This window comes from Tinamus guttatus, unplaced genomic scaffold (assembly GCF_059628265.1).
Source record: "Tinamus guttatus ecotype Peru unplaced genomic scaffold, ASM5962826v1 Tinamus_guttatus_pri_ptg000048l, whole genome shotgun sequence".
Lineage (NCBI taxonomy): Eukaryota > Metazoa > Chordata > Aves > Tinamiformes > Tinamidae > Tinamus > Tinamus guttatus.
In genome coordinates, this window is record NW_028288582.1 from 3022164 (window position 1) to 3042229 (window position 20066).

General features: G+C 46.9%; 1 protein-coding gene across 1 annotated transcript in view; it reads left to right on the forward strand.

Moving 5' to 3' along the window:
• PRKCH (protein kinase C eta) overlaps positions 1-20066 on the forward strand; it is a 103419-nt gene that overhangs the window by 38411 nt on the left and 44942 nt on the right. The window contains exons 3-9 of the mRNA XM_088539532.1: positions 1196-1346; positions 2090-2124; positions 3461-3549; positions 5138-5267; positions 6158-6285; positions 7684-7827; positions 8511-8684. Of these exons, the coding sequence (XP_088395658.1) occupies positions 1196-1346; positions 2090-2124; positions 3461-3549; positions 5138-5267; positions 6158-6285; positions 7684-7827; positions 8511-8684 (851 nt within the window). The remainder of the gene's footprint in view (positions 1-1195; positions 1347-2089; positions 2125-3460; positions 3550-5137; positions 5268-6157; positions 6286-7683; positions 7828-8510; positions 8685-20066) is intronic.

Sequence of the window (20066 nt, forward strand, 5' to 3'; positions counted from 1 at the left end):
TTGAAAGCAGGGAAACGCTCTACCCCGCTTTGATGGGTAGATGAAGCAGCTGTGTTTGGGCGCTGCGCCTGTGCAAGGGCACGGGGTGATCAGCTGCTCAGGAAGGTTACAGGCCGCCCGTCTTTTCCGGTGTGGTTATATCCACATGGAATGCTTCGGCAACACCGGGCTTGCTCCTGGCACCGGTCTGCACCCAAAACGCGGTACTGTGAATACAAACAGTGGTGGGTGCTTCCCTGTGGCAGTCGCCATTTTGTGCTCCCTCCTCATCCATATGTGAGGCCCGACGGTGCCCTTGGGAAGGCAATGGAGCTGAAAAGTGCACGTGTTGTGTCCTTCCTCTGAGGCAAGTGTGCCCCAGATGAGGCTTTGATCTGCCACACGTGGCCAACCCCACCTGAGCCGTGCAGGGGACCTGGGAACAGCTGGTGGTGATTTTTAGGTCGGACGCATGTGAATGGCGCTCTTGATCTAGAGCTCCGTGCGCTGCTTTAAGGTTGACTTGTTTTGGGCAAGCTATGCTTTGCTAGGAAGTTGTTGTTATGACTAACTGAAGCCCAGTTTAAAAAAAATATATATTTTTTGTTTTTGAGAAAATGTGGCTTCCGAACGCTGGAAGTTTCTAGAACCTCATTATAAAAGATGAAATATCTACTCTTGGGAAAATGAGCCCTTTGAAGAAAGCTGAGTATGGCACATACCAAACAGTGCTTTAGAAATCAGTCTGTATCCAGCACAGGAAGCAAAACTGCTCTAGGTGGCCATAGTGAAGTGCGGTGTGCGGGTGCCGAAGGAGGGGAAGCAGCATTTCCAGGGCGCGCGTTCGGCTTGGCCCCGTGAGCGGGATGACGGGCCGGGCCTCGGCCCCACGCGGGAGGCACCTCCCCCGGAGCTGAGGTGGGAAAACTCCTTGGGCTTGGGCTTCTGGTCTGTTCACCTTGAAGTCATGGGTTAGCGACATGTCCTGGCGTGGGAGAGGAGTGAGAGGAAGGTGGGAAGCGGCAGTTGTTTCTGGATAAGGAAAATCTATTTTCTGCATTTTAGACCTTGGTTGCTCCAGTTCTAAACCAGGGATGTAATCATGGCCTTGGAGAAAGCAATTTTACCACAGCAAAACCAGGGATAATGGTAATTATACCTCACAGGTATGTATAACAGTAACGTTTTGTTGCTTTCTCCTTTTCCCCCCGTGCAGGGACCCTGCAGCGGGATCGCATCTTCAAGAACCTCACGCGGAAGCGCCAGAGGGCCATGCGGAGACGCGTGCACCAGGTGAACGGGCACAAGTTCATGGCTACCTATCTGCGCCAGCCGACCTACTGCTCGCACTGCAGGGAGTTCATCTGGTAAGAGAGGCTCCACGGCAGCCCTGCTGTCCCTTGGCACCGGTGGGACCCTCACGCTGCCGCCCATCCTGAATCACCCTGCCCCATTGAAATGCCTCCCCCCGCCAAGACAGGATTAGCGGGGTATATTTGCAGGCTGCTGTGTGCTGAACTGATGCCAAAGCTTGAGTGAAGTAACTCAGATGCTGGAAGCAAAGTGGGAGAGCATGGGGATAGTGCAACAATCCTTGCTTTTAAGCACAGATGTTATTTGAGGAATCTGAAGAAAGACTCCAAACGTTCACATGAGTGGGACTGTGAGATGACAATGACAAAATGAGCTTCTTAAAAGATGCAAGAAAATGCCTGAGAACAGAAAAGCCATCAGGGGTGTAAGATGTGGGGACATGTATGCAGGGGAGTAGGCAGAGCATGGAGAAAACCTACATATGCCTCAAAAGAGGATCGAGTGGGGGAGGTAATAACAGGGCATGGGTAATTGGGATCAGTCTCTTAGTGGTGTGTGTTGTAAGAGAATGAAGTAGTTTAGGAACCAGGATGATGGGGAATATGGGGAATAACATGTATGTTGACAGCCTGCCCTGTGAGCTACAGCCTTTGCTGTGCTCTTTTTTCTGGGCAGTTTTTCCCCAGGGATCTGGTCAGTTGGGATCTTCTCACCTTGTGCTTCTTATTTTAGAAATGATCTGAAGATCATAAAGGCTGACTTTGTGATGTTAAATTATGTATTTTGTTTTGAACAGGGGCGTATTTGGGAAGCAGGGATATCAGTGCCAAGGTAAGGTGCTCCACTCCTGCTCAAATGTGCGTATAGGATGCACTGTTCTTGCAGGGCATCTCCATGCTGCTTGGATGTCCTGGGGTTACAAGCTTCTCCTTAGTTTCCATTCATCTTCCTCCCACAGCCAACCAAAATTGAGCTCTGTAGCAGCTGGCAGGCTGGTGGCTTGCATGCATGCAGGAGCAATCATCTACGTCATGACAACACCTAGGTCTGGTTGCAATGTTCCACCCACAGTTTTGCTTCTGTGTAGATCCAGTGGGTTGTTGAGTATGAACAACTCCCAGCAAGGCTTGAGCGATCACCACGACACTGCCCAGCTGGGACACTCTGTAGGCTACTTGAGCGGCCCTTCTTTCTCTTTCTATGTAGTTAAGCAAAGTCAAATTAAGGATGTGACTTCGAAAGACAGCTCAGCCTTTTAATACAGCCTGTTTCTTGTGCAATATAGTAGGGCACTAGTGCCTTCATATGCAAGGAGGCCTCAAAGGAGCAATTCAGATATATTGTAAAACATCTCTGGGGGAAAGTAAATGTTTTTGGTAGACCCTTATGAGCAGAAGCTTGAGTCTGCAAGGAACAGAATAACATAGGAATCCACAACACATCCGCAAGTTTTCAATCCAAAAATCTCCTTGCACAGGAAGTAGTGGTGGCCCTTGGTGATGTCTGTCCACTGGGAAGGAGAGTGGGGGAATCCAAGCTCGTTCCAGCCAAGGCAGCCGTAGAGCTGGAGACAGCACAGCTTTGCTATAGGGCTGATTAGTCTCCTGATGGAGACCAGCCGATCAGCCTCGACACGGTGCTGTTCTGCTGCCGTTATCCAACCTCCCAGATCCGAGCTTTGCGCTGAGCCGTAACGATAGACCAGCCTGGGCCAGGCTTGCTTGGGTGTCCCCAGCAAGACGTGAGACTCCACTGAGAGGAGTCGATGGCTTTTTATGTCCCAGACTTGTGTCCTCTAGTACTGCTTGTGTATAACGTGTGAAATACTCTCTGCTGCATAATTTCAAAAGCAATTTTCAGTTAACTTATGAAGTAAACATGCTGTTTTTGTGTGCATCCCCCATATTTTATATAGATAGCTATTTTCTAGGCAATATAAATGATCTGGTGCAGAATTTCAGTTGCAACGAGTGGAGATATGTCTTTAGATTTGTTAGGAGATTGGAAATCCAGCATTTGCTGTTGTGAAAGGATCAGGGTAGCTTTAGCATTTCCTATCTTTACTGTGCCCTGATGATGTAGCTGAGCCTTAAAGAACCCATCTGATGGTTTGATGTGTTTTGAGTCTTTCAACAGCTCTTTTCAGCATGCCTCTCTTATTTCCTAGTATGCACCTGTGTTGTACACAAGCGCTGCCATCATCTAATTGTTACAGCTTGCACATGCCAAAACAATACTAACAAGACAGACCTCAAGGTAAAGTCACATTAGTTATTTTAAATCATCCTAATTCATGAATCTTTAGGGTGGTATGGGTTCGCAGGGACTGTCTCATAATAAATTTACTCTTCTTTGTGTTAATCATCATTCATAGATTTAAAAGTGAGGGATAGGAACATGTGTCATACAGACCATGCAGTATCAATCTGGCTGCTCCTCTGTTAATTACACTCATTGGTTGGAATAGCCACATAGTTTATAAAGGCACAGTGTCTTCATCTGAAATAATCGAAAATAGCAAATCCACTGTTTTCTGTAGTAATTTGCTTTCATGGTTAACTGTGTCATTTTCAGACAAAAAAACATGGCACCTGATCATTAATTTGATTTTTTTTTCTGGTTTTAAAATCCAACTACTGGACCTTGTTATGCCCTTTTTTTTTTATTCTTGTGGGTTAAAGTGCCATTTTAGTCCTCTTTCACACCTTGACTCTATGAAATTACTTTGTATCAAAGAAACCTGTGGATAACTGGCGTTTCCAAAGGTTTTCTTTCCTGTTAGTTTTGGCTGTATTTGACACAAGTAACATCCTCATCAGAACCTAAAATCTGTGCTGTGCATTGCATGTCTCATTATCTCTTTTCAATAGCAGAAATAACTGAGCAAAATTCAAGCAAAGAATTCAGCTATGAGTAACTCTCTGTTGTATCCCATGCAAAAATCTTTCCAGTACATACGAGCAATTGCATTTGCTCATGCATTTGTTTTGCATTTTCCATGCAAAACTCTAGTTCTAGATCTCTTAAGGTATTATGAAGGGATTATAAAATGTCTAAGCTACTTAAAAGAAAAAAAAAAAAGAATAATAAAAAAGCATGAAGTTTCTCACTTTAAACTCATTGTTTAGCACCTCTGTCCTTTCTTTCAGCTATGGATTTGCCTGTCAGTTTTCTAGAATATGCATGTTGAGGCACAAAATAGAAAGCATTGAAGAGGTTAACTAGAACGGGTGCTTCAGCTGACGTAACATTTTCTAAAGTGTATTTGGGATCTGAATGATTCACAGTTGGAAAAGAACAAGGTTAAAAAGGGGATGAGAGCAAGTGATAAAGCTAAATGTGGACCTGAGATGAAAGGCTGTTTAATAACAAGGAGTGTGAAAAAAGGAATGAGAAATTTAGGAGGAGCTGGGAGAAAAGTATATATGTTAAATGCAATAAAATCAGAAATTTGTCATAAAAGCAATCTGGTTGCACATGGTATGTAAATAGTAATTTGAAAACTAGTTAGTTACAAAATTCTGTACGTAGCAGAATTTATATTTGGCACTTAAATGAGATAGGTCCATGATAAGGTAATCCATGCTGCATAAGTCAAAGTTTGTTTTCTAGAACCTGGAATTAGCTAAGTAGCCCTTTTTAAAAATCTGCTTGGTCAGGTTTTCCAGCCTGTCCAGCAAGTGAACCAGAGCAGACTTGCAGGAGGTGAGATTTGTCAGTGAACGGTCACCAGAAGGGAATAGCAGGGGATATTCCTTGCTTTGCAGTTAGATGTGTGTAAATGAATGGGAATTTCTGCATGCATTTCCTTGTGTAAATCGGTGCGTTTCTTCAGGTGCCTCAGGTGACTGAGCAGAGGTTTGGAATCAACATTCCTCACAAGTTCAGCGTGCACAACTACAAAGTCCCCACGTTCTGCGACCACTGCGGCTCCTTGCTCTGGGGGATCATGCGGCAGGGCCTGCAGTGCAAAAGTGAGCAGTTTCTTACTATAGCCTTTCAACAAAAGACATATATTTTTAGACTTTTGATGCACTGTGTGGGTTTGAGCCCTGTAACCACTAAGAGAAGGCCAAGTGATGAATATTCATCTTGCAAGAGTTGCAAAAAATGTTGATCTATTCTTTATCTCAGGCTTCAGAAGGGACTTTTGCTGCTATTTCCATCACAATTTTGCTTTGCTTGGTATTGCTGAAAATACACCTGGGTGTTGGGATTGTCTGCATTAATTTTTCTCTTAAGCTGAGGGCTTTTCCTCAGCTAATGAGATAAGGCAACAAAAAGTCATCCAAGGGGGTAAAATAAAAGGCATTGCTCTGGGGTGACTAACCTGCCTGCCATGCTGTTAATGATGACCAAGCATGTCGTGGTGCTCTGCTTTTGTCTCCGTGATGCAGATGGGAAATCACGTGGGTATCAAACTGTCTCCACTTGCTTTTGTCTCCCACAAGAGGGTGCGTGTGTGTCTGAGAGCAGCAGATCTTCTTTTCCCACCGAATCATGCGGGTCTAAAATTAGTAGCCGTGCATGCGAGGGGAGCGTGTTGCTAATTCTGCCGCATTATAAAGCCAAATGGTACCTGCAGGCCTAGCTGCAATGGTACTTGTGTACCTGGCAATGTGACTTGTGTGTGGGAATAGTCTCGAGTGACTCAGGCCACCTGTGGAGTTGGGATAAACCCACCTGATTTCCAGCAGTTTATTCTCATATAGGTGTCCCAGTCTTGTCTCTACTGAGGGCAATTATCCCTTTAGTTCAAAGACACAGGGTGGAGTCAGAGGGGTGAGAGTCAATAAATCCCTCCAAGTTGTTCAAAGTGTTCAACTGCTTTAATTTTCCACCCCTTGCCAACCACCCCCTCCAGTCTGCAAAATGAACGTCCACATCCGATGTCAAGCCAACGTTGCACCCAACTGCGGGGTGAACGCGGCAGAGCTTGCGAAAACCTTGGCGTGCATGGGCCTGCAGCCGGGGAGCATTTCCCCAAATTCGGTGAGTCATCTTTCCCCTTTAACCTTTTTTATTCTCGTCCTGTCTTTTGAAGCTTCTCCAGGGGAGTCCATTGACATGAGTGCAGTCAGGGTGGGAGGTGCTGGGCAGGAGGCTGCAGCAGCTGGCCCTGGCTGTCTGTGACTCCTGGCGAATCCCTCTCTTGGAGAACAAATATCTGGTATCCAGTTTGACGCTGGTGGAAGCCTCCGTCTCTACAGATTAACCTGTTTTCTGCCTATGTGTCGTAGTGGTGCAGCTCCGCTGACCCCTATCTGCTTGGCATAAATAAAAGGGGAATCAGACACCAAAATATTTAATGGTCAATATAGCTCAAGCCTCCATTCTTCCCTCAAAACAAATGCTCTTTCTGCATACATGGGCCAGGGCTCACAAATCTGTGCTTAGTCTTTAACAGCCTCTTAATATTTGTGAGCTTACGACTTTACTTACCTGATCAGAACGTGCCGTGAGCTTAAACTGGCCTTGAGTTTTGTCAGGTTTCTGGGTGTTTTTGGTTCTCCCCACCTGACTGTAAAAAGTCTTCCTGTGCAGGCGGGAATTTTGCTTTACACCAAAATGGTCACAAGGTGGAGCTCAAGAAATCTCTGTGGCTGTTCAGAGTAATAAACTGAACAAAAGTACTAGGCACACTCGTATGCTGACAGCTGGGCACAGAAAGGCCTGGAGATTGACTTAATCTTACTATTAATCTGTATAATCTTACTACTGCAAAAACAGGTACTCCAGAAATGCCTGTGTCTAATACTAGCAGAATTCCTGAAAACGCAGAGACATCTCATTGCAGGTGTGGGAATTAACAGCCCTCCTTCGCATTTGCAGTGGTGAAGGAAGTCCAGCTGTAGGAAGAGAAAAATGCCGTGTAGCTTGGATCCCACTGAGCTCTGTGGAGCTTGACCAAGAGTCTTAAAATCACATATAAACAGAATAAAGAGGATCAGATGATCCAGCCTGTTTGGAGTCTAGATCTCACCAGCACTTCTCACATTGCAGAAATGCTGTATTCCTCCTTGTTCTGAAATCACATGGAAAACTTGCTGATTTTCTTATTTATTGCCTTAATTTTCCAAGGAAGAAATGTGGGAAAGGGCAGTTTTGCTTCTTGGTCTGCTGGGCAGTGGGTGCACTTAACATGCTCGGGACAGGAGCTAGTGTTGGTATCTCAGCATGGTTCTGCATAGTGACGTGGTTTGCTGGTCACACACAGCAGCTACGGGGTCCTGGTTGTACCTGTGGTTTTTCTGTTCCTGTGGCCATACAGGACATCTTAACAGTGCCTAAATGCCCCAGCTGGTGGGCTGGCTCCTTGTGGCCACCTCTGCAAATCTGGGCATGGTGCAGTTTCAGTGCAGGCTGGTAGTTCTTTATTTTCCTCTGCAGAAACTGGTTTCAAGATCATCTTTGAGACATCAGGGCAAAGGCAGCCTAAAGGATGGCAACAACGTCAGTGAAAGTTCAGCGAGCAAACTTGGCATCAAAGACATGACCTTCCTCCGCGTGTTGGGAAAGGGCAGCTTTGGAAAGGTGAGCATTACATGCCCCTCTTAAGGGGAATACTCCATTAATTTAGAAGATACTAAGGTATGTGATGTTATTCCATAATGTGGTACACGAGCTATCCTGAGTGAGGGGATATCTTAGTATAGAGAGGCTTGTTAGTGAGAGGAGGGAAGGGAGGAGACAGAAAACTGACAGCAAAGCAAACTGGATATCACAAAAGTGCAGTAATCCAGAGAAGAGCTGCATGTCAGGGCCCATAGCATAACTTGCAAGTGTATGTGTTATCACCCGTTTGGGCAGCATTTCTTGGAAAATTTAGAAATGTTTCCTTTAAAGGAAACAAGACAGTGATTTCTCATTCAGGGAGGTGTGCGTGGGGGCTCATTTCTCTGCTTTGCTTCAAAGTTAGTGAGATGGTGCATTTACAATGGATAAGTGAAGAGAGAAGTAGAAAGAGTTGCGGGGCAGAATTTGTGCCAGCAGTGGATGAACTTTGCCCAGCTAGTCCTGCCGTGTGTGTGGGCACTGCTGGCTGCAGAAGCAGTGTGTGTGGCATGGACCACGCTCTGCTTCCCGTGCTGGAGGGCTGAGTCACTCTCAGACCTGCCCCTGAGGTCACTCTCTAGTGTGAGAAGGTGCAGGAAGCTCTGCTGCCTGTAGAGGCAGGAGGCTCAGCCCCTGCCATTTGTCACCCTCCTTTTGCGTAGGTGATGCTTGCCAAGATGAAAGAGAGCGGGCAGCTCTACGCGGTGAAGGTGCTCAAGAAGGACGTCATTCTTCAAGATGACGACGTCGAATGCACCATGACGGAGAAGCGCATCCTGTCCTTAGCGAGGAACCACCCGTTCCTTACCAAGCTCTACTGCTGCTTCCAGACTCCTGTAAGTACAGCAGGGTTGACTGGACACTGCACAGCCTGATGTGTTCAACACAGAGGCACTCGCCCGTGTACTTGTCCCCCTTCACAGAGACACCTCCGTAGACCTGGGAGACAGCTCTGCTCATGGGTGGGCAAACCCTCTGCTCGCATCTGCTGATGCACGGACATTTGTCAAACAAAATTCTGGCTTGTTCTAAGCTTCCAGACAAAATGGTAGTAAAAGGAAGACTTTCTTTTTTGTGTGGTCTTCCTTAGAAGCAGTCAGTGTTTCTGAAGGCATAGGTACAAATGCCTACAAACCTGCAGTGTCTTCCAGTTAAGGTGGTCCTGGGCCTCAGTGTCCTGCTGGATGAACTGCATTCATGTGTTATCTGCAAACTCCATGTGTTTAAGATGAGAAGCAGCCTCCTGTCCCTACCCAGTCTTTGGGTGCTGCTCGGGACACTAGGGATATGAATTAACATCTACCTGGGGATACTGAAAATGATTTTTCAGATATAAATGGACCCTGATTCAGACTGCTGAGGTACAAGAAATATATAATAATTCAAAAATATATATGCTGATATGTAAGAAATGCAGGTGGCATTATTATGTGAATAAGTGACATTGCTGCCACTTGTACAGTCAGGAACACATATCACACCCCCAGAGCCCAGCCTGGAGCCTGTCCTTGTGCGTGCACGTGGGTGTTGCTGGTGGGGATGGTGGAGGGTGGCTCTGATGGAGGCCACGGTAGTATCTGAGTGCGGTAAGTTTGGGTGTCCTTGAGCTGTTCTTAAGACCAAAGCACCTTCTGCAGTGTAGTGCTCCAATATTGTCCACGCTCCTGTTGCTTTTTATCCATTGCTGAATGCTAATAGAGCTTGCATATAGAGGAGGCTGGAGAAACTTGTCCTTTAATTGTGGCTTCTATCCTCCTTCATGAACCACAAGCCCTCAAAGAGCGGCAGCCAAATGCATCCTGCCACCCACTTGTTTCACTTCTCACTGGGGTGATGCAACATGAGCCACAGAGTTCAAGAATGATGCTCATCTAGGGCAGACTCACGTCACAGACATCAGTTTTTTGGGTTTTGTTTTTTGCTTTCTGCCTTTTTTTCTTTTTTGGTGTACAGCTTCTGTGGTTCGTAGAGCAGCAGTGCTGTAGGTCAGAAACAAAACTTAAATTTCGCTGTTGTCACTTGGAAAATCCCTTTGGTTTCGTAACATCAAGACACAAGGCTGAAATTTTAATAGACTTATTGAAGATTTAATGTAAAATTTCCGGACTGTCCAGTACTGTATGGTGTTTGAGCTTAAACCTAGGACAGCAACATTTTCTGCCTATTAATGCTCTGTTCATTACTATTGTTTTATTTATCAAACTGCAATGTAGATGTGAAAATAGCAAATGTGCTCCTGGGCTGTATAGAGTATTTTCAGGGTAGTTAGAGAAGACTTAAGGTCACTGTACCAGTGCTTTTGTGTTCAAAAATAAATGCAGTTTCCTAAGGGTGCAGAGAAGATTTTCTGGGCTGATGAGGTAATTGAGTCTTTTGCAAAAGAAAAAAAAAAAAAAAAGAACAGGAAGAACTTAGCCTGTTTAGACTGGCAAATCGAAAGCAAAAAAAGGATCTAATTGATGTCAAACACTGAGGAGGGAACACAGCTGTCAAGATGCTAGGTAAGATTAAATGAGTCTAGACTGGCTATGGATACAGTTCGACTGGAAATGAAAAGGAGGTTGTTAAGCAGTAAAACAGTCCAGGACAGGAATTTCTAGAACAGGTTCTCGTCAGAGGAGGCAAAAACCCCAGCCCGTGCGTGGCCAGTCTCCGGAGGGGAGCTGTGCTTGCAGTGACCAGACCCTGCTCAGGTACAGCCTTTTCCAGGTTCCTCTTATTCTCTGCATCTCACGTTGCTTCATTAGCTGGACTGTCAGCAGCTGAAAACATCTTCTGGCCAATAATAAAACCGAAAATGAGAGGCATTTGCAAAAGGAGGAATCAGTTTGAGACTAATGTGGTTCCTGGTGTCTTTTGTCCACCTTCTGCGTTCAGTGACACCACCTCAATCCAGAATAACCAGATTTCAGTTGCTTATAAAAGCATAATTAAATCCTTCTGCTATAAGAGAAGAATGATTGCAACAGTTGGATATTTGCTGGACAGAGCCCTCCTAGGAGGGTTTAATTGGTAGTACTGATAGAGTTAACCTAGGCTTTATGTTCTTTTTTTACATGACATTGGGTTGTCCCCTTTGTTAACACTGCTTTGGGAGAAAACAACAGATATGTATATATGGTACTTTATATATACACGTATATATTAGTTCTTTGTTAATAAAGGAGTAACTACTACTCAGAATGTCATCCTGCGGCCATATTTAAAATAGGAAAGCACTTTCTTCTTTGGGGTTGCGGGGAGGTTTATACAAAACAGTATCTAGTTTCACTTTCAATTGCATGGTCCTGACATCACCCACATCTCACAGCGCAAGCTCTGGAAATGTGACATGAGCAGCCCCATTATGAGTATGAGCGAGCAGCCCAGTCTCGTTGTGACTGAGGTTAACTACGTCCTGGGCTGTTTTAGAAGGTCAGGGGCTGTCAGTGAGTCATGAGCCCCTGTGCTCCACACTGCCAGAGTGTGGTTGTCCAGTGCTCCCCTCTGTTTCAGAAGGAGACTGGGGGGTACTGAAAAAGGGGAAACTTTGGAAGTGTCTGAAATACTGCAGTGCTCAGAAGTGCTTAGACTCAGTAAAGGGGAGACTTTGGAAGTGTCTGAAATACACTCAGAAGGCAGGAGATCAAAGGTGTTTTGAGGAGTTGGATGGGTCGAGGTCTGATTGAATCCGAACTCCTATATAATATTCTACTCTAACCAACAAACTGCTCTGACTTAGACTGCTCAGGGCTGACTTAGACATGGCTGTGCTGCATGCTGCTGTGTTGCTGCGAGCTGGTACGAGTGCCAGGAGCAGCAATGTGTTGCTCGAGTTGATCCACGTTGCTGCTGCTTTTGCTTAGGGCCAGCGGAGGTTCTTCCACACCCGCATCAGGTGCCGATCGTTCTCAGAAAGGTCCCTGCTCTCTCGTGCTGCTTCCGTGCAGCACCCCTGTTCTATGTGGGCCTAACTGAGTCTCAGCCCATCCTGGGCCGGGGCTGCCCGAGTTCAACACAGCCTTTTCGCTGCCTCACGGAGAGATATTGCAGCCACTAGGTGGTAGGAGCTACAAATGTTGTTCTCTTGCCTGGTAGGTCGCAGTCTTTACAGCCTAAGAGGAGCTATCAGCAGCCTGGCAAGCGGGCAGAGGCTGGAGATCGCCCTGGGCTGAGCAGCACCCAGCACTGATGGGAGGGGAGCAGCTTCTGAGACCTGCACCTCCACATACCTGTCCTGCAAGGGAAGGAGCGTGCACTTCCTTTGCAGGGCTGAATTGAAGTCAAGTTGTAGCTCTGCCTTGCCCACCACAAGCTGACACATATTTCAGCTTTTGTTTTTTCTAAAGCATATCTTGTTTGGGGTACTTTCAGCCTTGCCTAAGCCATTTACCTCTGCTTTTTCTAGGGCTTGAGACTCATCCTCTAGTGTCAGAGGGGATTATGCTTGTGCTGCAGTAATCTGTGAGTTGCTGACAGGTGCTGGGGCTGACCTGCGAATAATCCTGGATTCTGCGTTTGGGGTCACAGGCACCAAAAAATGCTTGTTTCTGTTTACCTGGCATTGGTGTCACCCAACACCTCCACAATACAGTCCTGGAGCGGCTGTAAGTGGCTGCATGTGCAAATAGCCAAGTCAGTACCTTAATCCTGGGGAATGTAGATTGTGGAATGTTTTAATTAAAATGAGTTTAAATAAGTAGATCCCTTGTTCCTTGGGGTTTAGGAGCCATCCTTCCTGCACAGGTGGTTTGCCTTTGAAATCCTTTTGTCCTGACTCCCATGCATGAGAATGAGAGAGGCTGAGGGAGATCAGCTTCCCATGCAAATAGTGTGGAATGGCAATGCTGAGAGGTTTCTGCATTTTATGTTTATTGCCCTTTTCCTCCTCGCCACCACAGGGTGCTTTCAGGGGACTGTCCCCCAGGCAGTGCTGTTTCCAGCACTGTCCCTGTTAGCCTGATCATTATATGGATTCGCTTCCCATGCTGACAACTGCCGAGGCGCAGAGCCCGTGTGTGTCATTCCAAAAATAGTGAGACATGAAAACTTGGCAGAGGGACATGATTTTCTGTAACCAGCGTCCTTCAGAGATAATAGCTCACAGGGTTGCTGCTGGAGCGAGGGGGCCCAGGGATTCCAGGGCAGCTAATCACCAAACTGGTACCATTTTATGAGCCCAGGCTGCTCTGTCAGGGATGCAGGTTTCTGCCCCTTTAAAAGCTGCAGGCTAATGCCACCTCCCTGACGCAGAAGGGAAAGGTCACTCTGTCACCTCTGCTGGCTTCCAGGGCACTCGCAACAGGTCTGTGGTCAATGTGGTCATCGGGTCAGAGAGCTCCCAGGTGCTTAGGGAGATCTCCTGATCTCGCTGACCCTGTTTGAGCAGGGTGGATTGGACTCGATGATCTTTAAAGGTGCCTTCCAGCCTCATCCGTGCTGTGGCTCTGAGCTGGCTCTGCATTTCACCTCGCAGAAGTGCTTGAGCCACCTGGAGCACAGTTTTGCAAACGTGAGCCCCCAAATGACCAACAGAAGTGGTAGGACTGAGCAATAGCAGCTGGCTGATAGCTCTGCTGTCCCCAAGAGGGGTCTAGCCGTGCTCCTGTGTCACGGGCAGCCCTTGGTCACACTCCCTGGTGGATCTCCAGGATCATCCTGCTTGTCCACCAGCTGCCCCCGTTATGAAACAGGCAGAGGGTGCAAGGCAGCTCGGGGCAGAGCCCTGCACGGCGGCGATAGGGAAGTGCAGAAAGGGAGTGCAGCCTTCCCGGGGGTCTGGTTGGATGAGCAAATATCCTGACACAGTCCAGGGAGCATCCTGGGGGGAGATAAGGAAGTTGTGAGGCCTCTTTGATGTTCAGCAGGGAGCTAAGAGGGAGCCCTTTGGGAGCAGCGAGGATAACTTTGATCGCATCTAACCCCCCAGCCTTCCCGCTCTGGTTTATCAACACATTGGGTAGGTACCACTAGGTACATTCACATACCCAACAGCCATATGCAGTTCTGGGATGCTTTTCTGAAGGCTTGCTGCATATTTTTCCCCTTTCTTAAGCATTGAGTCTGTTGCTAGCCCCAGGCCGCTGTGCTGGGAGGCTAGAGTGTACTTTGGTTGTATTGCTGTCAACCAAAATCAAACGAAAATGGTGATGGGAACATCCTGTTCGTTGGCCTGTCCTCTTCCAAGAGGTTTGGTAGGACTTTGTGTTTCTTGCGGTAATAAATTCACAAGAAAGGGAGGCACTGCTGTAAAGTCCTTTGAAGTCAGGCTGAGATCCTGAGATGACACTGGGAAGCTGCATTTGGAGAGATGTCCAACAGGGAGATTTTGAGGAGTCTCCACCTTCCTGCCCCTGCCATATTGCCTTTGGTGTGGGTGCGTCCAGGCACGCTGTCTCATTGGAAACCTACAAAAATTTTTTTATTTCGATGATGTCCTGGCCCAAATTGTCAATAACCTGATGTGTGAGGCTACACTGTTCTCCTCTAAAGTAGAGTTATAAAGGCTCAGCTCTCTCTTGAAAATGCCCAGTAGCATTTTGTGGTGCTCTCTTTCTGGTAGGAGGATGCAGAGTCTTGCCCAAGTGTGGAGGCAAAAGGGTGTGGGGCTTTTGTGGTGTTGGGTTTTTCTTTCTCCCTGGCCATGGGTGGAGTGTCTTCAGATGATGAAACAAGATCAGGCTGACATTTCTGATTTCATCTGTGAACTTTGCTGGGTGTCCACACTTGTACTGAGTGCTGCAAGATATGAAATGATTTGAGCTGAAGTGAAAATACAAACTAAGTGTTAGCCACAGTCATCATCTTAGCGCTGTTGTAGCTGCTTAACAAAACTTTCCTGTCCTAGTTGCTCAGAGTCCTTTGGATGCCGAATTGTTACAAAGCTGAGAAAATCCATCTCCACCTGCAATGGCTTCTGAGAAATAACTGTTAGTCAGATAAATGTGTCAGGCTCAGTACAGTGTTAACTGAAGGAGGTTGTTGCATACAGTTAGTCACAGTAAATGAAAGTAGTATTTTTGTTTGGCCTTAAAATCTAGGAAGTTGTGGCATAGAAAGGATTGAAAGTGAGCCAGCTTGCAAACAGCCCAAGTGACTGGGCACCCGTTCACATTGGAAGAGAACTTATCAAAACTCAGAGGAGAGCTAAGCAGATATGGCTCAAACCAACCGTGTTGGTTGCTTAAGTGTTTAAGGTTGGATCCACAAAATGCAACTGGCAAAGTCGCTGTGGAGTATTTGGGGGCTGTATTTTTTCTAAGGACCTTTGGCTTAGCTTTTAGAAGTCTCTACCTTTCCCCAGTACAATTGAAGGCTGTTTTTGAAAAGCAGTGCAAAGCTGTCTCAAGCTGATCACTTTGAACTGGCAACAGCAATACCAGAGCTGGAAAAAGAGCCCCCAGCATGATCTTTATACAGCTGCTCTCATCTGAGATACCATGATAGTGGCAGCCAGCTGAGGGGTACACACATCCTGCAGATCTTTGATTAGCGAGTGATGAGTAGCTGGTACAGTCAAGCAGAGATCCTTATTGATGAATTTATTCCCTTCTAGGTCTGGCTAGATATGATCTTTCAAGTGTGCAGTGCAGTATAGATTAGGGGTTGACCTGCTGGAAAGCAGCTCCGCAGAGAGGGATTTGGGAGCCCTGGTTGACACCAAGTTAACCATGAGGCAGCAATGTGCCCTCGTGGCCAAGAAGGCCGATGGGCTCCTGGCTGCACCAGGAGGAGCGTCGCCAGCAGGCAAGGGGGGGATCCTGCCCCTCTGCTCAGCTCTGGGGAGGCACCTGGAGCACTGGGGGCAGTTCTGGGCTCCCCAGGACAAGAGGGACGTGGAGCTTCTGGAGAGGGTCCAGTGGAGAACCACGAAGATGATGAAGGGACCGGAGCATCTATTGTATAAGGAAAGACCAAGCGAGCCGGGCCTGTTTAGCCTAGAGAAAAGAAGGCTGAGAGGAGACCTGATCAACATGTACAAGTACTTGAGGGGAGAATATAAAGAAGAAGGGATCAAACTCTTCTCTGTGGTGGCCAGTGACAGGACAAGGGGTAATGGCTACAAGTTGAAATCCAGGCAGTTCCATCTCCATATGAGGAAGAGCTTCTTTCCTGTGAGGGTGACAGAGCCCTGGCACAGGCTGCCCAGAGAGGCTGCGGAGGCTCCTTCTCTGGAGATCTTCCAACCTGCCTGGATGCCACCCTGTGCCCTGTGCTCTGGGTGTCCCTGCTGGAGCAGGGGCTGGACTGGATGATCCCTAGAGGTCCCTTCCAACCCCAACCACTCTGAGATTCTGTGAAGTGAGATGGAGGATTTTTGGAATTTCCTATGCCACGTATGAAGGCCTGGTGTGTGCGGATTTTATTTTAATCCCTCATTTTGTCCTAAATCTTTATCTTACTTTGATTTAGTGATGAAGCTGATGCTTTTTTTTTGGAGCTGGGATTAGACAGAGAGTTTTTGTATGTGATTTAATAGGTTAACTGAATGCCTGAGATTTTTCTAATGGAGTATTTTGTTTCCAGTGAAAAAGATAAAAATGAACACAAGTTATTTTAAAAAAAAATCATTCCTTGGCATGTGAATTGAGTAAAAGTTTCTGGTTGTAAGTTGAGCTGATTGTATAATCCTACTGTGAATTAAAACATCTTGAGGGGAGGGAATGAAGAAGAAGGCAGCACATATGTTCACCCGTGCATCTCAAAGGGTGTGTTGTTCCAGAGAACTGATTGAATCTGCCTCTGCCTTACAAAAGCACTTCAGACCAGGAGGTTAAAATTTCAGCAGGGTGGTTAAAAAAAAAAAAAGAAAAAAAAATGTGTAGAAACTTAGAGGGTGTAGGTAGGCTCTTGGGTTTTGTGTTTTTATTTTGGAGCGGGGACCCGCGGCGCCCGTAGCTTGCACTGCGCTGTGGCCGCTCCGCTCTCTCGGCATTAGCTCAGGGCTAAGGCCATGCTGCGCGCACATGTGTGCCTGTGGAGCCGTCACCCCAAGGGACCCCAGGCTGCTTATTTATGCCAGTTGGAAAGGCCAGTTGCTCTCTCGAGGCCACATTTACATGTCTCGCTGCCGTGGCAAAAGGAAGTCTGCGCTAGGCCGCTCTCAGCGGCATGAAATAGCAGAGAATAGATGTAAGCGAGAGCTGTCCCGGCCCTGGAGTGGCTCTTTCATTGATGAAGGAGCTAAAAAGGAGTCCTGGCCCCTGTTTCAGGTTTATTCACTGATTATAGGCCAATTGAGTCTCAAGGAAACGCAGCGTGCTGCTTACTCCATTCCTGCATGTGCTGAATTTGCATCTCCCTGGCTGAAAAAGGGACAACAGCAAAAGAAAGGAGCCTTCTCCGCAGCCATTCACCGTGGCGCGGCACATGGCGATCTCGGCCGTGTCGAGCACCAGCAGGCAGTGAGCGCTGCTCTGACGCCGTGCCCAAACCTGGGGCTGTGCTCGCTGCTGCGTGCAGGGGTGGTTCCAGCAGCTCCCGCTCGGTGAACACCGGCTGCTGACACCTGTAATCCCATCCTGCTGGGAGAGCTTGTCAAGGAGAGCCCGCTGGAGCGGCCTCTGCTCCTCTAAACCTCTTAGCTGGGAGCTCGCAGGGATGCAGGACCAGCCACAGGGCGGGCTAGGGAGGAGACGCATTTCAGGGCACAGCAAATAGCCTTAGCACAGTTACCGGCTGTGTTACCCCTAGGAAAATGGTTATTGTGAAACAAATCTGGTTAGTGTTCCTTCCCTGGGTCCTGTGCCTTGTCCCGTATGGACACTTGGCTGTTAGTGACAGGCACCTTCAGGAGTCCTGAGAGCAGGGTTTATTGCCCGCTTCCAGACAGACCTCAGGCTTGGTCCATGCGACCGCCGCGGCAGAGGAGGAACGCCGGGCACGCTGAGGATGCCTGCCAGCTCTTGGGATTATCTAGCGATCATTTGTCTGCAGCTTCTTTAGCCTCTCTACTCTTCTTGGAAGCAAGAACCTTTTGCTGTGAAGCAGTGACACAGCTGTCTCTGCACGGAGATGATTTTGAAAGCCTGCTTTCCACTCTTGCAAAGCATGAACTGCCAAAACAGTGAAAAATGACTGTTTTCTTGGGGAAACCCTTTGGCTTCAGTGAACTCAGATGAGGCCTAAAGCTGTTTTTCTAATGCATTGTGTTCACACATTGCTCCCATGAAGATGAAATGCAAACTTAGCAAAATTACAGAGCCTTTTTTTTTTTTAAACTGGACCAGCTCTAAACCACATTTCACTAGGTCTCCATTCCTTCCAGATGATGCCTTGTATGTCAAATGTCAGCTAAAGATGTGGTTTGTGTAAAAATTACTCCCAGGTTGGATAGCTCAGCCCCTTGTCCTGCAGAAGCATCATTAGTATGGGCAGAAGCAGCAGCTTGGGAGAGCTCTGCTGTGCAGAGCCTGTTCTGGTGGGCTGGAGGCTGGAGAGGTCCTTTTGGTGGCCATCATCTATGGCTCTTAACTGGAAGCGGTGGAAATTAGCTGTTGTACTGGCCCTTCTTTTGCTGTGTGGAAGGAAAAGACGTTCTGGATTATCTTCCCCTGTGCCAATGAGAAGGGAAGGTGTGAGGGGTGCAAGTGGAGTCTTCTAGTGGAGTTGAGCAAAGAGCTCCTCTCTCGCTGAAGTTGGAGCTTGGTGGGTGTTTACATTGGCAAGGGTTAGTAACCACTATTGGGCTTGTCCCACCCAATGGTTTTGGAATTGGGGACTTCCATCAAATGCTACTGATACCTCATCAAGACAACACACGAACAAATAAACCAAGCAAGGGCATTTAATTGCTGTCAAGTGCTGTCCCTAGGACATCGCGTGTGCTTCCAACAGCTCCATCGCTGCTAATCATGGGTCATACCAAACTGAAGTGTAAAAACTCTCTTGCCCTGAAATTGGTAGGGTTCATCTCTAGATGTACACGGGCCTTGGAATGAGCCTCTCTGACCCCATGGACTTTTTGTTTCCTTCAAGTGTTTCTTTAATTTACAGTAACAGTTGCCCTGGAGCTCTCATCACCTCAATCCCAGTCCAGAAATGGTGCAATGTGATTTCCTCATGTAGCCGCTGTGCTGTGAAGTCTTTATCGTCACTATTTCCTGTTGACTCAAATTCTCTTTCTTACTTTTGCCAGCGTCAAACAGAGATAATAGATTAGGGAAAACTTTTGCGCATTGCAAAATACAAAACAAGTGTGAGGATTTCAGCATTAAGCCCTACCTGAAGCACTTCAACTTTCAGCTCCTAATTCCTGTTTGGAGTGGCCAAGACAGGGGACACACAATTCTCTTAAATTACCACTCGAGGGGTTTCCCAAGGGACCAGCTATCAGCTGCCACCTTAAATCAGAGCTAGCCTGGGTCTCCTCTTGCTTGTACTCAGAGCACCTGGGCCTGGGGAAACTGGTGGAGTCAGGTCAAACATACAAGTAGCTGAACTCTCTGCTATTTTGAGATTTCCCTTTCCTGCCCTCTTTTTATGTTATTTTTTTCTTTTATTTTGTACTGCCTTTTTTTATTATTATTATTTTTCATAAAATATCACTGTTTGAAAAGCCTATCTTAGCAGTTCTTAGAAGAGGGGTTGATCTTTGCAGTCTGGCAAGCTGGTGACCTGGCGTAGGAATGAAAATGTAAAATGTTGCTTTTGTTCTTAGTTCCTGGTCCCCAGTGGACAGTCATTGGCACTGATCTGCCTAATATTTGCTTCCAGGTGCGTAGGAGGCCCCATTTGAGGCCACAAATGTTCTGTTTTGAAGAACTCGTGATATTCATCCTGTTCTTTTCCTCAGTAACCTCCCTGGTTTTCTGTGTTTTAGTAAATTAGATAGACAATTAACTGAACCAAAAGAAAAAAGAAAAGGAGGAGGAGAGAGAATTAATTTGGCAAGGCAAAAGTTCTTTTAAGCCTATCTGGGAGAGCTTCAGCAATTAAATAATCCCTATTTGTGTTTGACCTGTGAGTGAGCCCATGGGTGGAGGCGAGTCCTTAGCTGTTGCGTTTGTGACCGCAGCGTGTACACACGCAGCGATACTCGTGCAGGTTTGCAGCTAGTCTGAAGCAAGAGCTGTGTTTGTTGCAAAAAGCTGTTAATTCAGGTGGATGTAATTCAGCGGGGATGCGCATTTCAGCATGGGCTGTTTGGGTACTCGCCTACACATTTGAGAAAGAAGAGGAATTACTCTCCTTTAGACATAGCATACTAGTCCATCCAGAAGTCTGAGAAGGGCCATGGA